Consider the following 14,800-nt stretch of genomic DNA (forward strand, 5'->3'; position numbering starts at 1 on the left):
AGCATGCTTGCAAATAGAGTCTATTGATCCTTTGCGCGTGGCACTCGATGGTTGTCTACGGCTTTTCGCGTCATCATGTTGAAGAAGTTCTAACGCAGTGCTCTAATGCTGAAGCTTCCCTCAATTACGATGCCGAGTTCAGCCCCATGCCCCAGCCGAGCTTCACACGCTTTTCACGCGGGGGCAAACTGTCATTGGCGTCAAGCATGGGTGAAGACCCAGCAGAAGCTGTGAAACTCGCCGGCAGTGGGACGTGCTCACTGACGTCTTGCATCTCCACATCTTCCGTAGAGCCAGCAGCATCGGCAGGGTTAACCTCTCGGCGTGAAGTGGATAGCGATCTTGACTTTCGTTTGTCACTTCGGGATTTGTGCCGGTCGTGGTGGCTGGCTTTGTCCTCACCAGAGGGTGAACCTTCGTGTGTCGAGGACGTCGATCGCTTGTGACGATGGTACTCACTGCTGCTGTGTCTGTGCGAAGAGTGGTGGTGTGACGACCTACTACTTCTCTGCTTCTTGGCCTTTGACTTGAGCAAGTGCTGGACAAGCTTCTTTTTCTGAACTGGAAACGTCGACGGGAGCCCGCTGAAGTCGAACGTCTGCTCGCTACTGCGAACGCTGTCGAAATACCGCATCTCGAGGAGCTTTTTAACCGTGCTGCGCCTTGCAGGATCCAACTGAAGCATTGCCTCTAGCACCTCAACGGCGTCCTCGGGGAAGTCTGGGAACTTTGAGCGTTGTTCCAGCAGAGTTTTGCGAAGACGCATCTTGTACTCGTGCTTAGGCCGGAACGTGTTGTACAGCGGGAGCTTATGCGCACCTTCCCACGACGAGCTCGGTGTGCCGCAGAGCCGATAGATCAAATCCAGCTGAACCTTGAGGTCCTGTCCTTGGAGGAACGGCACCTTCTCGAGCAGAACAGCAAGCGCAACACAGCCAGCTGACCACACATCCGCACGCCACATGTACTTGGTCTCGCCCAGCAGCACTTCAGGCGCCGTTACGTACAGCCACGCACCATAGCAGTGCTCTTTCCGTTCACTGTCGCTCATTTCGTAGGCGGCAACAGAAGACCCTTCTCGGTCCTTAGGCTTAATATTGGCGATCTTGCGCATTGCATGGAAGCCACCCAGCTTTACGCCGTTCTTAAAAACCAAGAGGTGCGAGGGTGCAACGAAGCGATGCACGTAACCTAGGTCATGGACGGCGGAGAGACTTTGCAGCATATCGAAAATCGATTTCTTGCGCAGCTCCGGCGTGAGTGATACATGAGCCTCAAAAATGCCAGAGAACATGTGCAGCGGCTGCTCAAACGCCAAGTAGTGCTTCTGTCGGGTCAGGCGGTCCATGCCTTCAGGTAGCGGGTTACCATCATCGTCGATGGTTGCTGCAAGCAAGTCTAGCTCATCAGCGTTCGCCGACGACCCATTAGCGGTAGCTGCCGACTTCTTTGCTTGACGATCCTTGTCTGCAGGGAAAATAATCCCACGTAGCTTCATAAAGCGGTCAGGCAACAGCGACGAGAGAGTGGTTGCCGCAGAGAGCTCACGTAAACAAGCCTCGTTAATACCCCTTTCTTCCGTGAAAAACACCTCCTGTTCAAGGTAAGGCCACGACTGCAGATACACAGGCTGACCGGCGAAGTCGAGATTCACTTCGTTTGAGATAACCCCCAAGAACGCTCGTTTCCGAATAGACTCGACTTTTGTAATCTCGTCCGTATGCAAGCGAATATCACCGGCATCGGCACCAACTGCAGTTTTCTTGGGGAAGATGGATAACGCTGAAATGACTTCCTCGGTTTCACTATTCGGACTGGCAGAAGAGCTGGGCACGGGTACTGAAGCTCCCATCGCCTTGAAGGTGATGAAGGTCCCGTCCCCGCTCTGAGACGACGTCACCGGCGCACAGTTTCCCGTTCCGATCGGGAACGATGTCGCGGCAGATATTGTCGAGGAAGAGCTCAAGACAGATGGAGCAGTTGCCGCGCTGGAAGTAAGAGGCAGATTAATCCAAAGCTTCAGCTGACGAGCTATTCTTTCACAGATCTCCACGTCCTTCTTGTCGCGAGAGACAGCAAACTGTTCCAAGTCGAACTCACTCGCGTCCGAATCTTTCGGTTGCTTCTGCTGCTGGGCTGCCTTTGACTGCTTTTCCAAGCGTATCCACCGTTCTTTCAAGCGAGTACAGATTGATAAGGAGCACTCCAACAGCATGCGCGCTTCGGCAGCATTCGCTTGCATGTCCAGCTTTGGCAAGAAGTCAGGGATGTTTACAATGGGCGCGGCTGAGCTAGCACTCAGTACCTCAGTCACAGCAGCACTCACATACACCACACTGAGCACCACGCACTCCACAGGGGTGCGCGTCCAAATAGGTAATGGAAGGGCCTCCGCTACCAAATGCTTTGCCTCCTTTTGCACCTCTGGCGGGGGCAGGGAAGAGAGAAATGGACCCACTGGGCCGTTTTGAAAGAGTCCTATCAGCTTCTTTGGGCTTTTGCGTGTTGTGAGGAAGTCCAGCAACGCGTACGGGTCTTCACCTGTTACATCGTAATGCAGCCCTTCCAGTAACTCACCCTCAGCCTTGACGAGGTGACGCTTCAGAACGCCCAGTTCAGGAGAGGCAGCAGTGAGGCGTTCAGCAGCTGAGGAGCCGTGCTTGGCCTTATACACTTCCTTTACAAAGGCTGTCCATGGTACTTTGCGAGCGTGAGCCTTAAGGAACAAGCGCAGCATCGTCGCAGCGTATAAGTCGACTTCCATGGGCATTGCATGAAATGTGAAGAACCTATTCAGCGCGATGATTGCACTGGTTGCATCCTCTCGGTCCAAACGCAATCCTTTTGCGATGTGAAAAATACTCTTCACGTACTTCACCCGCAAAGTCTCTTCTAAAGACGCCGAAAGAACTTGCTGAACTGACAAATTCTTTAGTTCTTCTTCGGAAACAAGCCAATTCAGCTTTCGCCCGAAGCAATAAGGGTCTTTTCTTTCCACCACTTGCACATTTTCCTTCTCTTCTGACGGCGATGTATTGCTCCTGTCGGTCATTCCCTGCTGGCGCATCATCTGCACTTTCCCTTTTTGGTGACGGAAGTTTTCTAGCTCTTTGTAACCCGCCTGGTACACCCGCAACATTTTATCGAGCAAGTTGCGGCGGTCCAAAGTGCGGCGAAATGAGGACGCCAGCTCGGTGCTTTCCAATTCCACAAGTGCCCAGCCCGTACCATCCAAGAAATTGAAGACGTCCACATCCACCAGTGTGTTTGGATGCTTTCTACTCACGAACAAACTGCGTAGGGTATGAGCGTTGTACTCCTTCGGCAGAAACTTCACCAGTAGTTTTTTAGATATGACTTGGCCATCGCGATCAAGTAGCTCGCCCATCTGATTCCGCTTCGCAGTACTGAAGCTGCTTTCCAATGTAGCCGACGCTTGCATTGCCGCAGCCGCAGGCGACGGAATGCCAACGGGAGACAGTGACGCTATTTCTCCAGCACGCTTCGGCGATGGCTCTCTGCTTCCAGCAGCACTTGATATCCCAGACGAGGTAGGTAAGTTGCGCTTTTTTGGTATGGCGAACACTCTCTCGCCCTCTTTGTCTCCCGGAGGGCAGTACAGCTGCCACCCGTTTTCCGTCAGTTGCACATACTGTTTTTCGCCTAGTTCCTGCTCCTCCTCTGTGCCATTTTCATCCGTCTCGTAACCTGCAGGCTCCAGCAGATCCTCTACCTCATACCGATCCAGTTCCTCGTCGTACGCCTTAATCAGCTGTACATAGTATTCTGCCTTGTCGTCCGGTGAGAGGAAGACGCGTACACGCCGTCCCACCAGCGCATTTCCCGTTTCCTGTTTCTCTGGGTCACGGAAGTAGCCTGCTTGGGCCTCTGCATTCTGCAGCGTATCATTTGCCGTGCCAATAACTCCCTTGCAGCTTGGAGCTCCACAAAAACACTTAATCTGCCTCGAGCCCAGCGCCTTCCACTGATAATCAAACGTCAGTTCCTCGCCCACGTCAATGTCCTGCAATGCAATCACTGCGATCCTCGTCTCGCCCTTCACCGTCCACTTCTCCGTCTTGCAATTGGGTTCGCAGCTGTGGTTTACGAACCGCGTGAAGCTGCCTTTATTGCGTGCATCAATGTACACCCCGGGGGCCAGCAGCAAGTAGTAGAAGTTGAGTTCGTGTCTCGGGACGCTCTTGAGGCGTCTCGCCAGCTCTTTCTGGTCGATGATCTCGCCCACATATTCCCCCACGATGCTTAGCAGGGGGATGTGCTGTCTCGTGCGGACTCCGTAGCCCTTAAAGTCTGTCTTAAACGGCTCCAGAAGCGGATATCGCTCGGGGTGCTGCAGTCGCTGGTTACGGCAGAAATGTCCTGCAGGACACGACGGGGCACACTCGACGTACGTGGCGAAGTTGAGGCACGACACGTCGTCGCATCGTCGCACGTCTTCCCCGTTGCGCTCGGCCGCGTCGCGCTCCACCGAGTCTGGGAACGAGCAGAAGCACAGCGCGCCCTCGTCATCGTCTTCCTCGCGGCGCGCGCGGCGACGCACTTTCTCCTGCGCCAGGTGCTTGAGCGGGTATTCGTTGCGCTCGATGAGCTGCACGTGGCGCAGCGCCTGCAGCTGGTCGAAGCTCGTGGACTCGAGCGCCGCCGGGGAGCGCGGGCTGCTCCCGGACTGCGACGAGGACGACGAGCGGCTCGCCATGAAGGAGTGATGGTCGCGCTTGAGTGCGGAAGACTCTTAGCCGAGCGGTTTGACGGTGAGGAGCGCGCGCAAATGTACGCGGACTGTACCGTTGATGGCCAAATGTTGGCGCAAGTACCGTCGATGGCCAAAAGAAAAACCTTCACCAATTATCGGTCGTCGACATCGGTGTGCTCCGTACCAGTGGATGGGGAATCGTCGGTAACGTTAGGATAGCTCGTACAAGACTCTTGTTGTAACAAGACGCTATTCGAAAGGGCTGCGTGGCTGCGACGGTCGATACTGCGTGCCCAGAAGAAGAATGCTACTCGTCGGGATCCCTCGCTGCTGGTCTTCGGTTCCAAAGCAGCACGAAGTACAACATGAGGTCGTCGCTCAGTTGGGGGCGATGACATTCTACGTTCATTTGATAGCGCTGAGCTTAGTACATGCAGGTATGATACCGTATCAATTGCTGCGACTCTAGATGCTGAGTAGGGTGGAGAGTGCGGCAATCGCAACTGAAAAAGCGACTGCCGCAGTTGAAGCTGCCGGCGTGGACGCCGCAGACTTCGCTTTCGAGACGCCACTGCCCGAGGAGGTCAAGGCGCTGCTTTGCTCATTGGAAGGCGTCCGCTTGTCGCCCACCGACGTGCTCGAGTCTGTGTGTTCGTACGAGTTGGCACTGGATCCGTTGCACACGGGCTGCAAGGCGGTGCACTCGAGGATGGTCACTATGATAAGTCCAAGAGGGGACGGTCAGTTGCTGCAACTGCTGTAGACAACGCCATGGAACGTACCGTTTGGTGTTGACGGGAGGTCGATCGACATGGTGTCGGGGCACTTCAGGATGGCGTCGCGAGTCGGGGAGTAACTGTCGTACGTGACGGTGGAGTTGGCGGTGGTGGTGTAAGCCTCCTTGAGGTTGTCGTACTCCGGGTACGGCGTAAACTCGCACGCGATCGTGTCGTGGTCGCAGTCGTCTGGCTGGAAGTAGCCGACGCCGTACTTGCCTGCGTCGGCTGCCTTGATCAAGGCTGCAAAATGGTAGCAACACGTTGGTTAGAACCGTCCTGGACGAGGGTTGTCGCTGTATACTGACCACTCTTATCGACGAGGTTGGCTATCTCCGTCGTGAACTCGAACACGTTGCCACCGACAATCTCGTCCGTCATCTCCTTCTCCTCATTCATCCACTTGGCCTGCAGCAACGGAGAAACACACGTCAGCGCTGTCCAGCACTCTATAACAGTTTATGAGTCGCTTACGTCGTAGAACGTGCGCTGGTTTTCGTAGCCGTCCACCGTGTTCTCGCCCTTGTTGCAGCCGAACTCGCCAAACATCAGCGGGCGAGCATATCCCACGTCGGCATACTCGGCCATCAGCGTCTGTAAACCAGTGGACTGGGAGTATTTCTTGTGCGTTGTCGGATCACACTCAACGTACGGATTGAACCCCATCCTACGGTCGCAAGTAATGAATGGATCATGGTTAGTTGCAAAGCAGGCTTCGGTTTCCAAACTAGTGCGTACCATTCGGCGCGCGTGTTCTCATCGTCGTTCACGGTGCAATCGTAGTACGAAATCCACTCCCAGCGTGGAGGAATATCCGCGATGTCCAAACCAAGAGGAACTTGGCGCACGGCACTAGAACAACTCGCAGCATAGCTCCGCATATCGCGCAGGAAGGCCTTCACACACGGAGCCGTCGTGGTTCCATCAGCGCCGTTCTTCACCTGTAGGTTGTTCTCGTTGCCCACGCTAAAGCCGAGAGTGTTGTCGTACACAGCGAACGCGTTGTAGACCATTTGGCCTCGAGTGAACAACTCTTCCGGGTAGCAACTCGGAGGCACAAGATCCTGAATGGCGCAGTTTTCGCAGCTGCAGAAGAAAGCCATCGTTGGTGTTAGAATGATCGATCAATAGCAGACAAAGAGTTTAGAAGCAGAATACTCACGGTGCAGCCATCCCGACGAGGACGTAAATCCCCGCCTCCGAACACGCGCACATGAACTTGTCGTGCGATACGCTCGGGTCCACCGAGTACAGTCGAATCGTGTTCACACCCAGGTCCTTCATCACTTTCAGGTGCGGTTCCCACACGGCTTCATGCTCGTCCGCAGCCCAGTCGTAGTTGCTGACGTCGGCCATTTCACCGCTGTTGGGTCTCGGGTAGTAGGCCATCCCCTTCATGCGGAACTCGAGTCCGGTGTCGGAGTCGAAGAACTTGTTGCCTTTGGTGATGATCGGTGGTACCCACGCATTAGCAGGCGAAACGAGGCGCGATCCAATGATGGCGGTGCACAATACTACGGCGGCGCAGAGGCTACGGATGCGGAGACTGAACGTCATCGAGTCGATTAAGTCGCGTAGCTGAGTGTGTTGGCAGCGAAGTTGTGGAATGGCCTGATCGATTCCTGGACACCTTGGTGAAAGCACAGCGGAACCCTCCCACGTAACGTTCTGCGATTTTGTACATGCTAGCCGTTGCGTTTTGGGGTTGCCAACCCCGTTTGAACTCTCAATTGGAAGCGTTGCCACAAGGCCTCATCTCATGTGTAGGAAGGATTCCAGGACTCGGGAAATTACCACAACCGCCAAGTTGAAACGAACGATTCCTCAACCACCCAAGTTCGTGCGATCGAGCATTGCGGATTGAAACCTTTCTTCGAGCGATTATCTGTACGTTGCAACTGACTCGGTGGCTTCCTTTCATTGAGAAGCAATCGGCCTTGCCGACTTCAAAAGCATTGGACAACAACTGAAAACCCTCTAGAAGACGAAGAGAGTCGCAGCAGCCATCGCCGAAAGCACGAGTGATGTAACTACCGTTCTTGGGGCCGCCGATGTTGTACTGTCCGAAGAGTTCAAGGCGCCTACCGCGCTGCTTTCTTCGTTTGTGGGGGTCACCTTGTCGCCGACCTTGGTCTGCGACGAAAAGTGCACATACGAATTGGCCTTCTTGCCGCTGCACACAGGCTGAGCGACAGAGCACTCCAAAACCGCCACTGCATCGTCATAGAAGCACGCTGTGAGATACGAAGCTCCACCTCCATCGCGTCCTTCAAGAACACCATGGCGTGGCGTAAATGTCTAACACTGAGCTGCGTACCTTCGGGGGTCGAAGGCAACTCGATCGACATGTTTTTCGGACAACCCAGAATCGCGTCACGAGCTGGCGTGTAGCTCTCGTGCTCCACCGTCGATGCAACCGTCATGGTGTACGCCTTCTTGAGGTTGTCATACTCGGGATACGGGGTGAAGACGCACTCTACTTTTCCGTTGTCGCAGTCGTCCGGCTGAAAGTATCCAACACCATATTTGCCTGGGTCTCCTGTCTTGGTCAACGCTACGGAATCACACAAGCAGCACTCAAAGCCGTGAGCTGGTCACTCACTTCGCTGAACATTGATCACACCCGCTACGAACCCGAAACGTCCAGCAGGTTGGCGATTTCTGTGGAGAACTCGAATACGTTGCCGCCCACGATTTCGTCCGTCATCTGCTTCTCTTCGTTCATCCATCTCGCCTGCAGACCATTTCGTTCATGCGCAAAAGCACAGTCGAGTCAGCCACTCTCCTCACAGCTCAGCGGGTTACCACAACTTACATCATAAAACGAACGCTGGTTTTCGTAGCCGTCGATCGTGTTTTCGCCTTTGTTGCACCCGAACTCGCCAAACATGAGCGGGCGAGCGTAGCCAACTCCGGCGTACTGGGCCATGAGCTTTTTAAGCCCAGCAGACTGAGAGTAGTTCGTATGGGTGGCCGGATCGCACTCGACGTACGGGTTGAACCCCATCCTGTCCAGGTCAAACAGCACACACGCAAGCCACTAAGTAAAAATCGACACACCAACTTCAGCTCATTGCAAGTCGGAGTTCGTACCATTCGGCGCGCGTGTTCTCGTCGTCGGCCACAGGACAGTCATAATACGAAATCCACTGCGAGCGAGGAGGAATGTCCGCGATGTCAAGGCCGATTGGCACCTGGCGCACGGCACTAGAACAACTCGCAGCGTAACTCCGCATGTCGCGCAGGAAAGCCTTCACACACGGGGCCGTCGCGGTTCCACTAGCGGCGTTCTTCACCTGTAGGTTGTTCTCGTTGCCCACGCTAAAGCCGAGAGTGTTGTCGTACACAGCGAACGCGTTGTAGACCATTTGGCCTCGAGTGAACAGGTCATCCGGGTAGCACTTGGGCGGCACGTAGTCCAGTATGGAGCAGTTCTCGCATCTACAGATTGACAGATTGGCAGGTTGACAGATTGACACTGCACGTTAGAAGGTGTAACCAGCATCATAAGAGGGATACAGGCGAAAACTCACGGAGCTGAAACGCCGACGAGGACGTAAATCCCCGCCTCCGAACACGCGCACATGAACTTGTCGTGCGATACGCTCGGGTCCACCGAGTACAGTCGAATCGTGTTCACACCCAGGTCCTTCATCACTTTCAGGTGCGGTTCCCACACGGCTTCATGCTCGTCCGCAGCCCAGTCGTAGTTGCTGACGTCGGCCAGCTCGCCGCTGTTGGGTCTCGGGTAGTAGGCCATCCCCTTCATGCGGAACTCGAGTCCGGTGTCGGAGTCGAAGAACTTGTTGCCTTTGGTGATGATCGGTGGGAGCCATGCTTGGGCTGGTGAGACTGCGATGGCAGTGCACAGCAGTGCGGTAGCGCAGAGGTAGTGGACACGAGAACCACAAGTCATTGTTGAAGCTGATGATGTGATAGATACCGATAAGCTGTAGTAAGGACCTTGATGCGCTGTACGACGGTATCGAACAGCAAATTGGGAAATGCCTTAGCGCTGGTTCGACGTTCAGCACACATCAAGACGATTGAATGGGTAGGACACGGGGGGGGGGGAACGATCGATCTCTATCGACACCAAAGCGCAAATAATAGTTTCATACCTCAAACCGTTCGTACCCTTCGAGCAGAAGTATCTGAGACTTCAGGACTCGTGACTAACAGCATCGGACGGCTATAGTCAGTTCAGTCCCGCGCTCTTAAGGATACAGCAATTGTTACCCGTGAGGGAGATAGCGTTACTCGCTCTGTCACCGAGTACCACATTGTCATTGGATCAAGCTCCATGTTGGTCAAAGCGGTCGACCTCTTGGCTACGTTATCAAAAACACGATAGCCGATGGTCGAACGTGGAGCTCGTGGTCGTAAGATAGCTCTCATTATAAGCTCAAAAACCACTACAACCTCTAGAATATGGACAGAGCGGTGACTATCGCAGCAGAAGCCACCAACGCAGCGATACTGGGCATGCCACTAGTTCCACTGCTCGCGATGGCAGTGGTTTCTTCATTTGTTGGGGTTCGCTTGTCACCAACTGCAGTGCTTGAAGCGACGTGCTCATACGAGTTGGCTTTCTTCCCACTGCACTCGGGCTGAGCAACAGCGCACGCCAGGGTCGTCACTGGGGAATACACCGACACGTCAGATCGCAGTTCATGAGGAACACAAAGCACCAGTCATAGCTCCCTACCGTCGGGTGTCGAAGGCAACTCGGTTGACATATTCTTCGGACAGCTCAAAATCGCGTCGCGTGTTGGACTGTAGCTGTCGTGCTCCACCGTGGATGCAGTCGTAGTTGTGTATGCCTTCTTGAGGTTGTCGTACTCCGGGTAAGGCGTGAAGACGCACTCGGTTTTGTTGTTGTCGCAGTCGTCCGGCTGAAAGTAGCCAATACCGTACTTGCCTGCATCTGCTAGCTTGGTCAAAGCTGGTAGCAGCATAACAAAGACGTAAGACAGGCCGTCAGGGCCCAATTTTGTGTTCTCTACAAACCTGCGCTGTCAAGTAGGTTGGCGATTTCTGTAGAGAACTCGAATACGTTGCCGCCCACGATTTCTTCCGTCATCTCCTTCTCTTCGTTCATCCATTTGGCCTGTGCAGCGAAGCAAGAGCAATTAGGCATAAGGTCTTCTACCTACAACAAAGCATAGTGACGAACTTACATCGTAAAACGAACGCTGGTTTTCGTAGCCGTCGATCGTGTTTTCGCCTTTGTTGCACCCGAACTCGCCAAACATGAGCGGACGAGCGTAGCCTACTTGTGCGTACTCCTCCATGAGCTTCTTCAGCCCAGTGGACTGCGAGTACTTTGTATGGGTGGCCGGGTCGCACTCGACGTACGGGTTGAACCCCATCCTGGTGATTCGCACATTCACAACACACGAGTCAAAATCTACGTGCAAAGAGACCTGACTACAGTTAAAGGCGCCAATTCGTACCATTCGGCGCGCGTGTTCTCGTCGTCGGCCACAGGACAGTCATAATACGAAATCCACTGCGAGCGAGGAGGAATGTCCGCGATATCAAGGCCGATTGGCACCTGGCGCACGGCACTAGAACAACTCGCAGCGTAACTCCGCATGTCGCGCAGGAAAGCCTTCACACACGGGGCCGTCGTGGTTCCACTAGCGCCGTTCTTCACCTGTAGGTTGTTCTCGTTGCCCACGCTAAAGCCGAGAGTGTTGTCGTACACAGCGAACGCGTTGTAGACCATTTGGCCTCGAGTGAACAGGTCATCCGGGTAGCACTTGGGCGGCACGTAGTCCAGTATGGAGCAGTTCTCGCATCTACAGATTGACAGATTGGCAGGTTGACAGATTGACACTGCACGTTAGAAGGTGTAACCAGCATCATAAGAGGATACAGGCGAAAACTCACGGAGCTGAAACGCCGACGAGGACGTAAATCCCCGCCTCCGAACACGCGCACATGAACTTGTCGTGCGATACGCTCGGGTCCACCGAGTACAGTCGAATCGTGTTCACACCCAGGTCCTTCATCACTTTCAGGTGCGGTTCCCACACGGCTTCATGCTCGTCCGCAGCCCAGTCGTAGTTGCTGACGTCGGCCAGCTCGCCGCTGTTGGGTCTCGGGTAGTAGGCCATCCCCTTCATGCGGAACTCGAGTCCGGTGTCGGAGTCGAAGAACTTGTTGCCTTTGGTGATGATCGGTGGGAGCCATGCTTGGGCTGGTGAGACTGCGACGGCAGTGCACAGTAGTGCGGTAGCGCAGAGGTTGCGGACACGAGAACCAAACATCGCTAGGAGGGTGCAGGTGAAGCGGAGCTATCGCAGCACAGATGGAATTGTGAAGTGGCATTGGTATGGATTCCGCTCGCAGTGGTCGCCAACTTTCCGACTCGAAAGGAGGACAGGCGATGATGGTAGTAGTGCTACACCACAACACCAGCACGACATGCCCGTGAAAGGACGCAGCAAAGTGGAATAGTGTTAGTTACTACAGTGTTTACCACAGTTCATTCATCCATTACATGAGAAACCAACAAGCTAGCTGTCGTGCGAAAACCGCTGTCCTGGTGCCGCTCTAGAAGACGGAAAGTGCAGTGGCGGCGATGGTCGCCACCGACAGCACAAGCGCCGCAGCCGAGGCCGTAGCACTGGCGCCGCTGCTGCCCTGCGTGGCATCGGTAATGGACGTGCCGCTGCTCTCTTCGTTCGAAGGCGTCCGCTTCTCACCGACGTTCGTGCTCGGGGAGAAGTGCTCGTAGTTGTTGGCCTTCTGGCCGTTGCACACCGGCTGCGCGACCGTGCACTGCAGAATGGTGACTGCAACAAGAAATTCACATTGTGAGTACACCAAACGCTACCGTGAACGAATAGATCACTTACCACTGGGCGTAGGCGGCAGGTCCGACGAGATGTTCTTCGGGCACGACATGATCGCGTCACGCGTAGGCGTGTAGCTGTCGTGCTCAACGGTAGAGTTCTTGGTGGTCGTGTAGGCCGTCTTGAGGTTGTCGTACTCCGGGTACGGCGTGAACTCGCACAGCGTCTGATTGTTGTCACACTCGTCCGGCTGGAAGTAGCCGACACCGTACTTCCCGGCGTCTCCGGTCTTGGTAAGAGCTGCACAAGTCAACACACAAATGGTTAGCTCGTGGTCGAGGAAACCTACTGCAGGAGTTCTGTCCTCGTACTCTTGCTCTCCACCAGGTTGGCAATCTCCGTAGTGAACTCAAAGACGTTGCCACCAACGATCTCGTCCGTCATTTCCTTCTCCTCGTTCATCCACTTGGCATCGTAGAACGAGCGCTGGTTCTCGTAGCCCTCGATCGTGTTGATACCCTTGTTGCAACCGAACTCGCCGAACATCAACGGACGAGCGTAGCCAACCTTGGCGTACTCGGACATGAGTTTCTTCAGACCCGTCGACTGGGAGTACTCCAGGTGCGTGGTGGGGTCGCACTCGACGTACGGGTTGAAGCCCATCCTGTAAGCCAGCAACCACGCGATTAGTACCCGCGCCAACAACATACACACCTCTGACACTCACCACTCGGCACGCGTGTTCTCATCGTCGTCGATGGGGCAATCGTAGTACGCAATCCACTGCTCACGAGGAGGAATGTCGGCGATGTCGAGCCCGATCGGCACCTGACGCACGCTTCCCGCGCAGCTTGCGGCGTAGCTGCGAGTGTCACGGAGGAACGCCTTGACGCACGGAGCCGTGGCGGTACCGTCGGCGCCGTTCTTGACCTGCAGGTTGTTCTCGTTACCGACGCTGAAGCCGAGCGTGTTGTCGTACACAGCGAACGCGTTGTAGACCATCTGCGCACGGGTGAAGAGGTCATCCGGGTAGCACTTGGGCGGCACGAAGTCCAGCACCGAGCAGTTCTCGCACCTTCAACACAAAAAAGTCAGAAAAGAATACCCCAGCAGCCCAAAACGCAAGTGTACAACAACGCACGGTGCAGTGATTCCGACAAGAACGTAAATCCCCGCCTCCGAACACGCGCACATGAACTTGTCGTGCGAAATCCCGGGGTCCACCGAGTACAGTCGGATCGTGTTGACGCCCAGGTCCTTCATCACTTCGAGGTGCGGCTTCCACACGGCCTCGTGCTCGTCCGCAGCCCAGTCGAAGTTGCTCACATCGGCCATTTCACCGCTGTTGGGGCGCGGGTAGTAGGCCATCCCCTTCATGCGGAACTCGAGTCCGGTCTCCGAATTGAAGAACTTGTTGCCTTTGGTGATGATCGGGGCTACCCACGCATCGGCCGGAGAGACGGCGACGGCAACGCACAGGGCAGTGGCAGCGCAGAGGCCGCGGACACGGGAACCGAAAGCCATTTTTGAGCTGGTTGGGGTAAGTACTGAGGTGTCCTGAAGATGTGGCTTCAGGGCGTCAGTAGGTTGTCCGGTCGCTTCTCGTCGTCGAGGGCGAGCAGCAAATTGGAGAATGAGGCGACAACTGCGCGGATCGTTGTTTCAGCATGTGGGAGAGCTCTATGACAGGTTGTGCGGCCCAGCCGGTTAGTTGTGCGACTGAATGGATTTTTCGTGTCGTTTTGCTGTTTGTGCTCGCGATTAAAGCCATCTGCTACGCATAACACGCTCTCCCCACCTTCGATGAGACGACATCTGTGAATTGAGACTGAAGCGAGCACGTCACTGCATTGCAGTCTCTGCAACGTAGAGAGCATGTGGCGAGGGAACTTTTTTCCAGTTGGTAGAGCCTGACGACGACCAGCAGCTTGAAGCTCGTTGCGTTGACGGAGCCGCAATCCGCAACATTGTCTTCTCGTCCTCACCTCGAAGTGGGGCACGATCAGCGGCAAGCACAGCATGACGTTGTATTCCAAGACCGAGGATTAATCGAGGCAAAGGACAGCGTGCATGGCACAGTCCTGTACTAACTGACCAGTGGTTAGTGACCACACGTGCTCAGACATCTCCAGACATCTCACCGAGATCTGATGCCGACGCACACTGAGAGACTGCCTGATCTGACTTACTTACATTGGGCTCAATCTGCTATCGGGGAGCTCCTTTTGCTTGCCACTGCCCTCCACGCTGCCCAGCAGCTGCACCGCCTGACTAGTCGGTGTCCTCAAGCGCGCAAGTTGCCTTTTAAGCGATGCGTGACCACACCGGTGATCAAGAGTGCATAGCTAATCGTGACGCTCCTGCTGGTGATTTTTCTCGAGGCGTCCGAGACGTTCCGGAAGAATTGTGTACGGCATTTCATGCCTGGGCGCGAAAGGCCCAGTTATCAACCCATACCTACATATGCCGCACTACTCCACCGCAACTTTTGTGGTGGCTCCTTTCGA

The 14,800-nt window shown here is 54.9% G+C and overlaps 5 protein-coding genes across 5 annotated transcripts; all 5 read right to left on the reverse strand.

Moving 5' to 3' along the window:
- Positions 1-124: 124 nt before the first annotated feature.
- Positions 125-4,717, reverse strand: KRP23_14189 (Histone-lysine N-methyltransferase, H3 lysine-36 specific; the record flags this gene model as incomplete). Its single annotated transcript, XM_067884982.1, has 1 exon — positions 125-4,717. One exon carries the CDS (start codon positions 4,715-4,717, stop codon positions 125-127), a length of 4,593 nt encoding a protein of 1,530 aa, XP_067737743.1.
- Positions 4,718-5,179: 462 nt separating this feature from the next.
- KRP23_14190 (1,3-beta-glucanosyltransferase gas4) lies at positions 5,180-7,047 on the reverse strand (the record flags this gene model as incomplete). The annotated part of the gene is made up of 6 exons (XM_067884983.1): positions 5,180-5,430; positions 5,497-5,733; positions 5,799-5,898; positions 5,965-6,157; positions 6,229-6,576; positions 6,653-7,047. 6 exons carry the CDS (start codon positions 7,045-7,047, stop codon positions 5,180-5,182), a joined length of 1,524 nt encoding a protein of 507 aa, XP_067737744.1.
- A 420-nt stretch (positions 7,048-7,467) lies between these two features.
- On the reverse strand, positions 7,468-9,406 carry KRP23_14191 (1,3-beta-glucanosyltransferase gel1; the record flags this gene model as incomplete). Its single annotated transcript, XM_067884984.1, has 6 exons — positions 7,468-7,703; positions 7,808-8,044; positions 8,125-8,224; positions 8,306-8,498; positions 8,584-8,931; positions 9,024-9,406. 6 exons carry the CDS (start codon positions 9,404-9,406, stop codon positions 7,468-7,470), a joined length of 1,497 nt encoding a protein of 498 aa, XP_067737745.1.
- Positions 9,407-9,914: 508 nt separating this feature from the next.
- KRP23_14192 (1,3-beta-glucanosyltransferase GAS5) lies at positions 9,915-11,765 on the reverse strand (the record flags this gene model as incomplete). Its single annotated transcript, XM_067884985.1, has 6 exons — positions 9,915-10,129; positions 10,199-10,435; positions 10,501-10,600; positions 10,671-10,863; positions 10,947-11,294; positions 11,386-11,765. The coding sequence occupies 6 exons, from the start codon at positions 11,763-11,765 to the stop codon at positions 9,915-9,917; spliced, it is 1,473 nt and encodes a 490-aa protein (XP_067737746.1).
- Positions 11,766-12,051: 286 nt separating this feature from the next.
- Positions 12,052-13,817, reverse strand: KRP23_14193 (1,3-beta-glucanosyltransferase; the record flags this gene model as incomplete). The annotated part of the gene is made up of 5 exons (XM_067884986.1): positions 12,052-12,293; positions 12,357-12,593; positions 12,665-12,957; positions 13,021-13,368; positions 13,435-13,817. The coding sequence occupies 5 exons, from the start codon at positions 13,815-13,817 to the stop codon at positions 12,052-12,054; spliced, it is 1,503 nt and encodes a 500-aa protein (XP_067737747.1).
- Between the last annotated feature and the right edge of the window lie 983 nt (positions 13,818-14,800).

Source organism: Phytophthora ramorum, assembly GCF_020800215.1.
Source record: "Phytophthora ramorum isolate Pr-102 chromosome Unknown Phyram_PR-102_s0020, whole genome shotgun sequence".
Lineage (NCBI taxonomy): Eukaryota > Oomycota > Peronosporomycetes > Peronosporales > Peronosporaceae > Phytophthora > Phytophthora ramorum.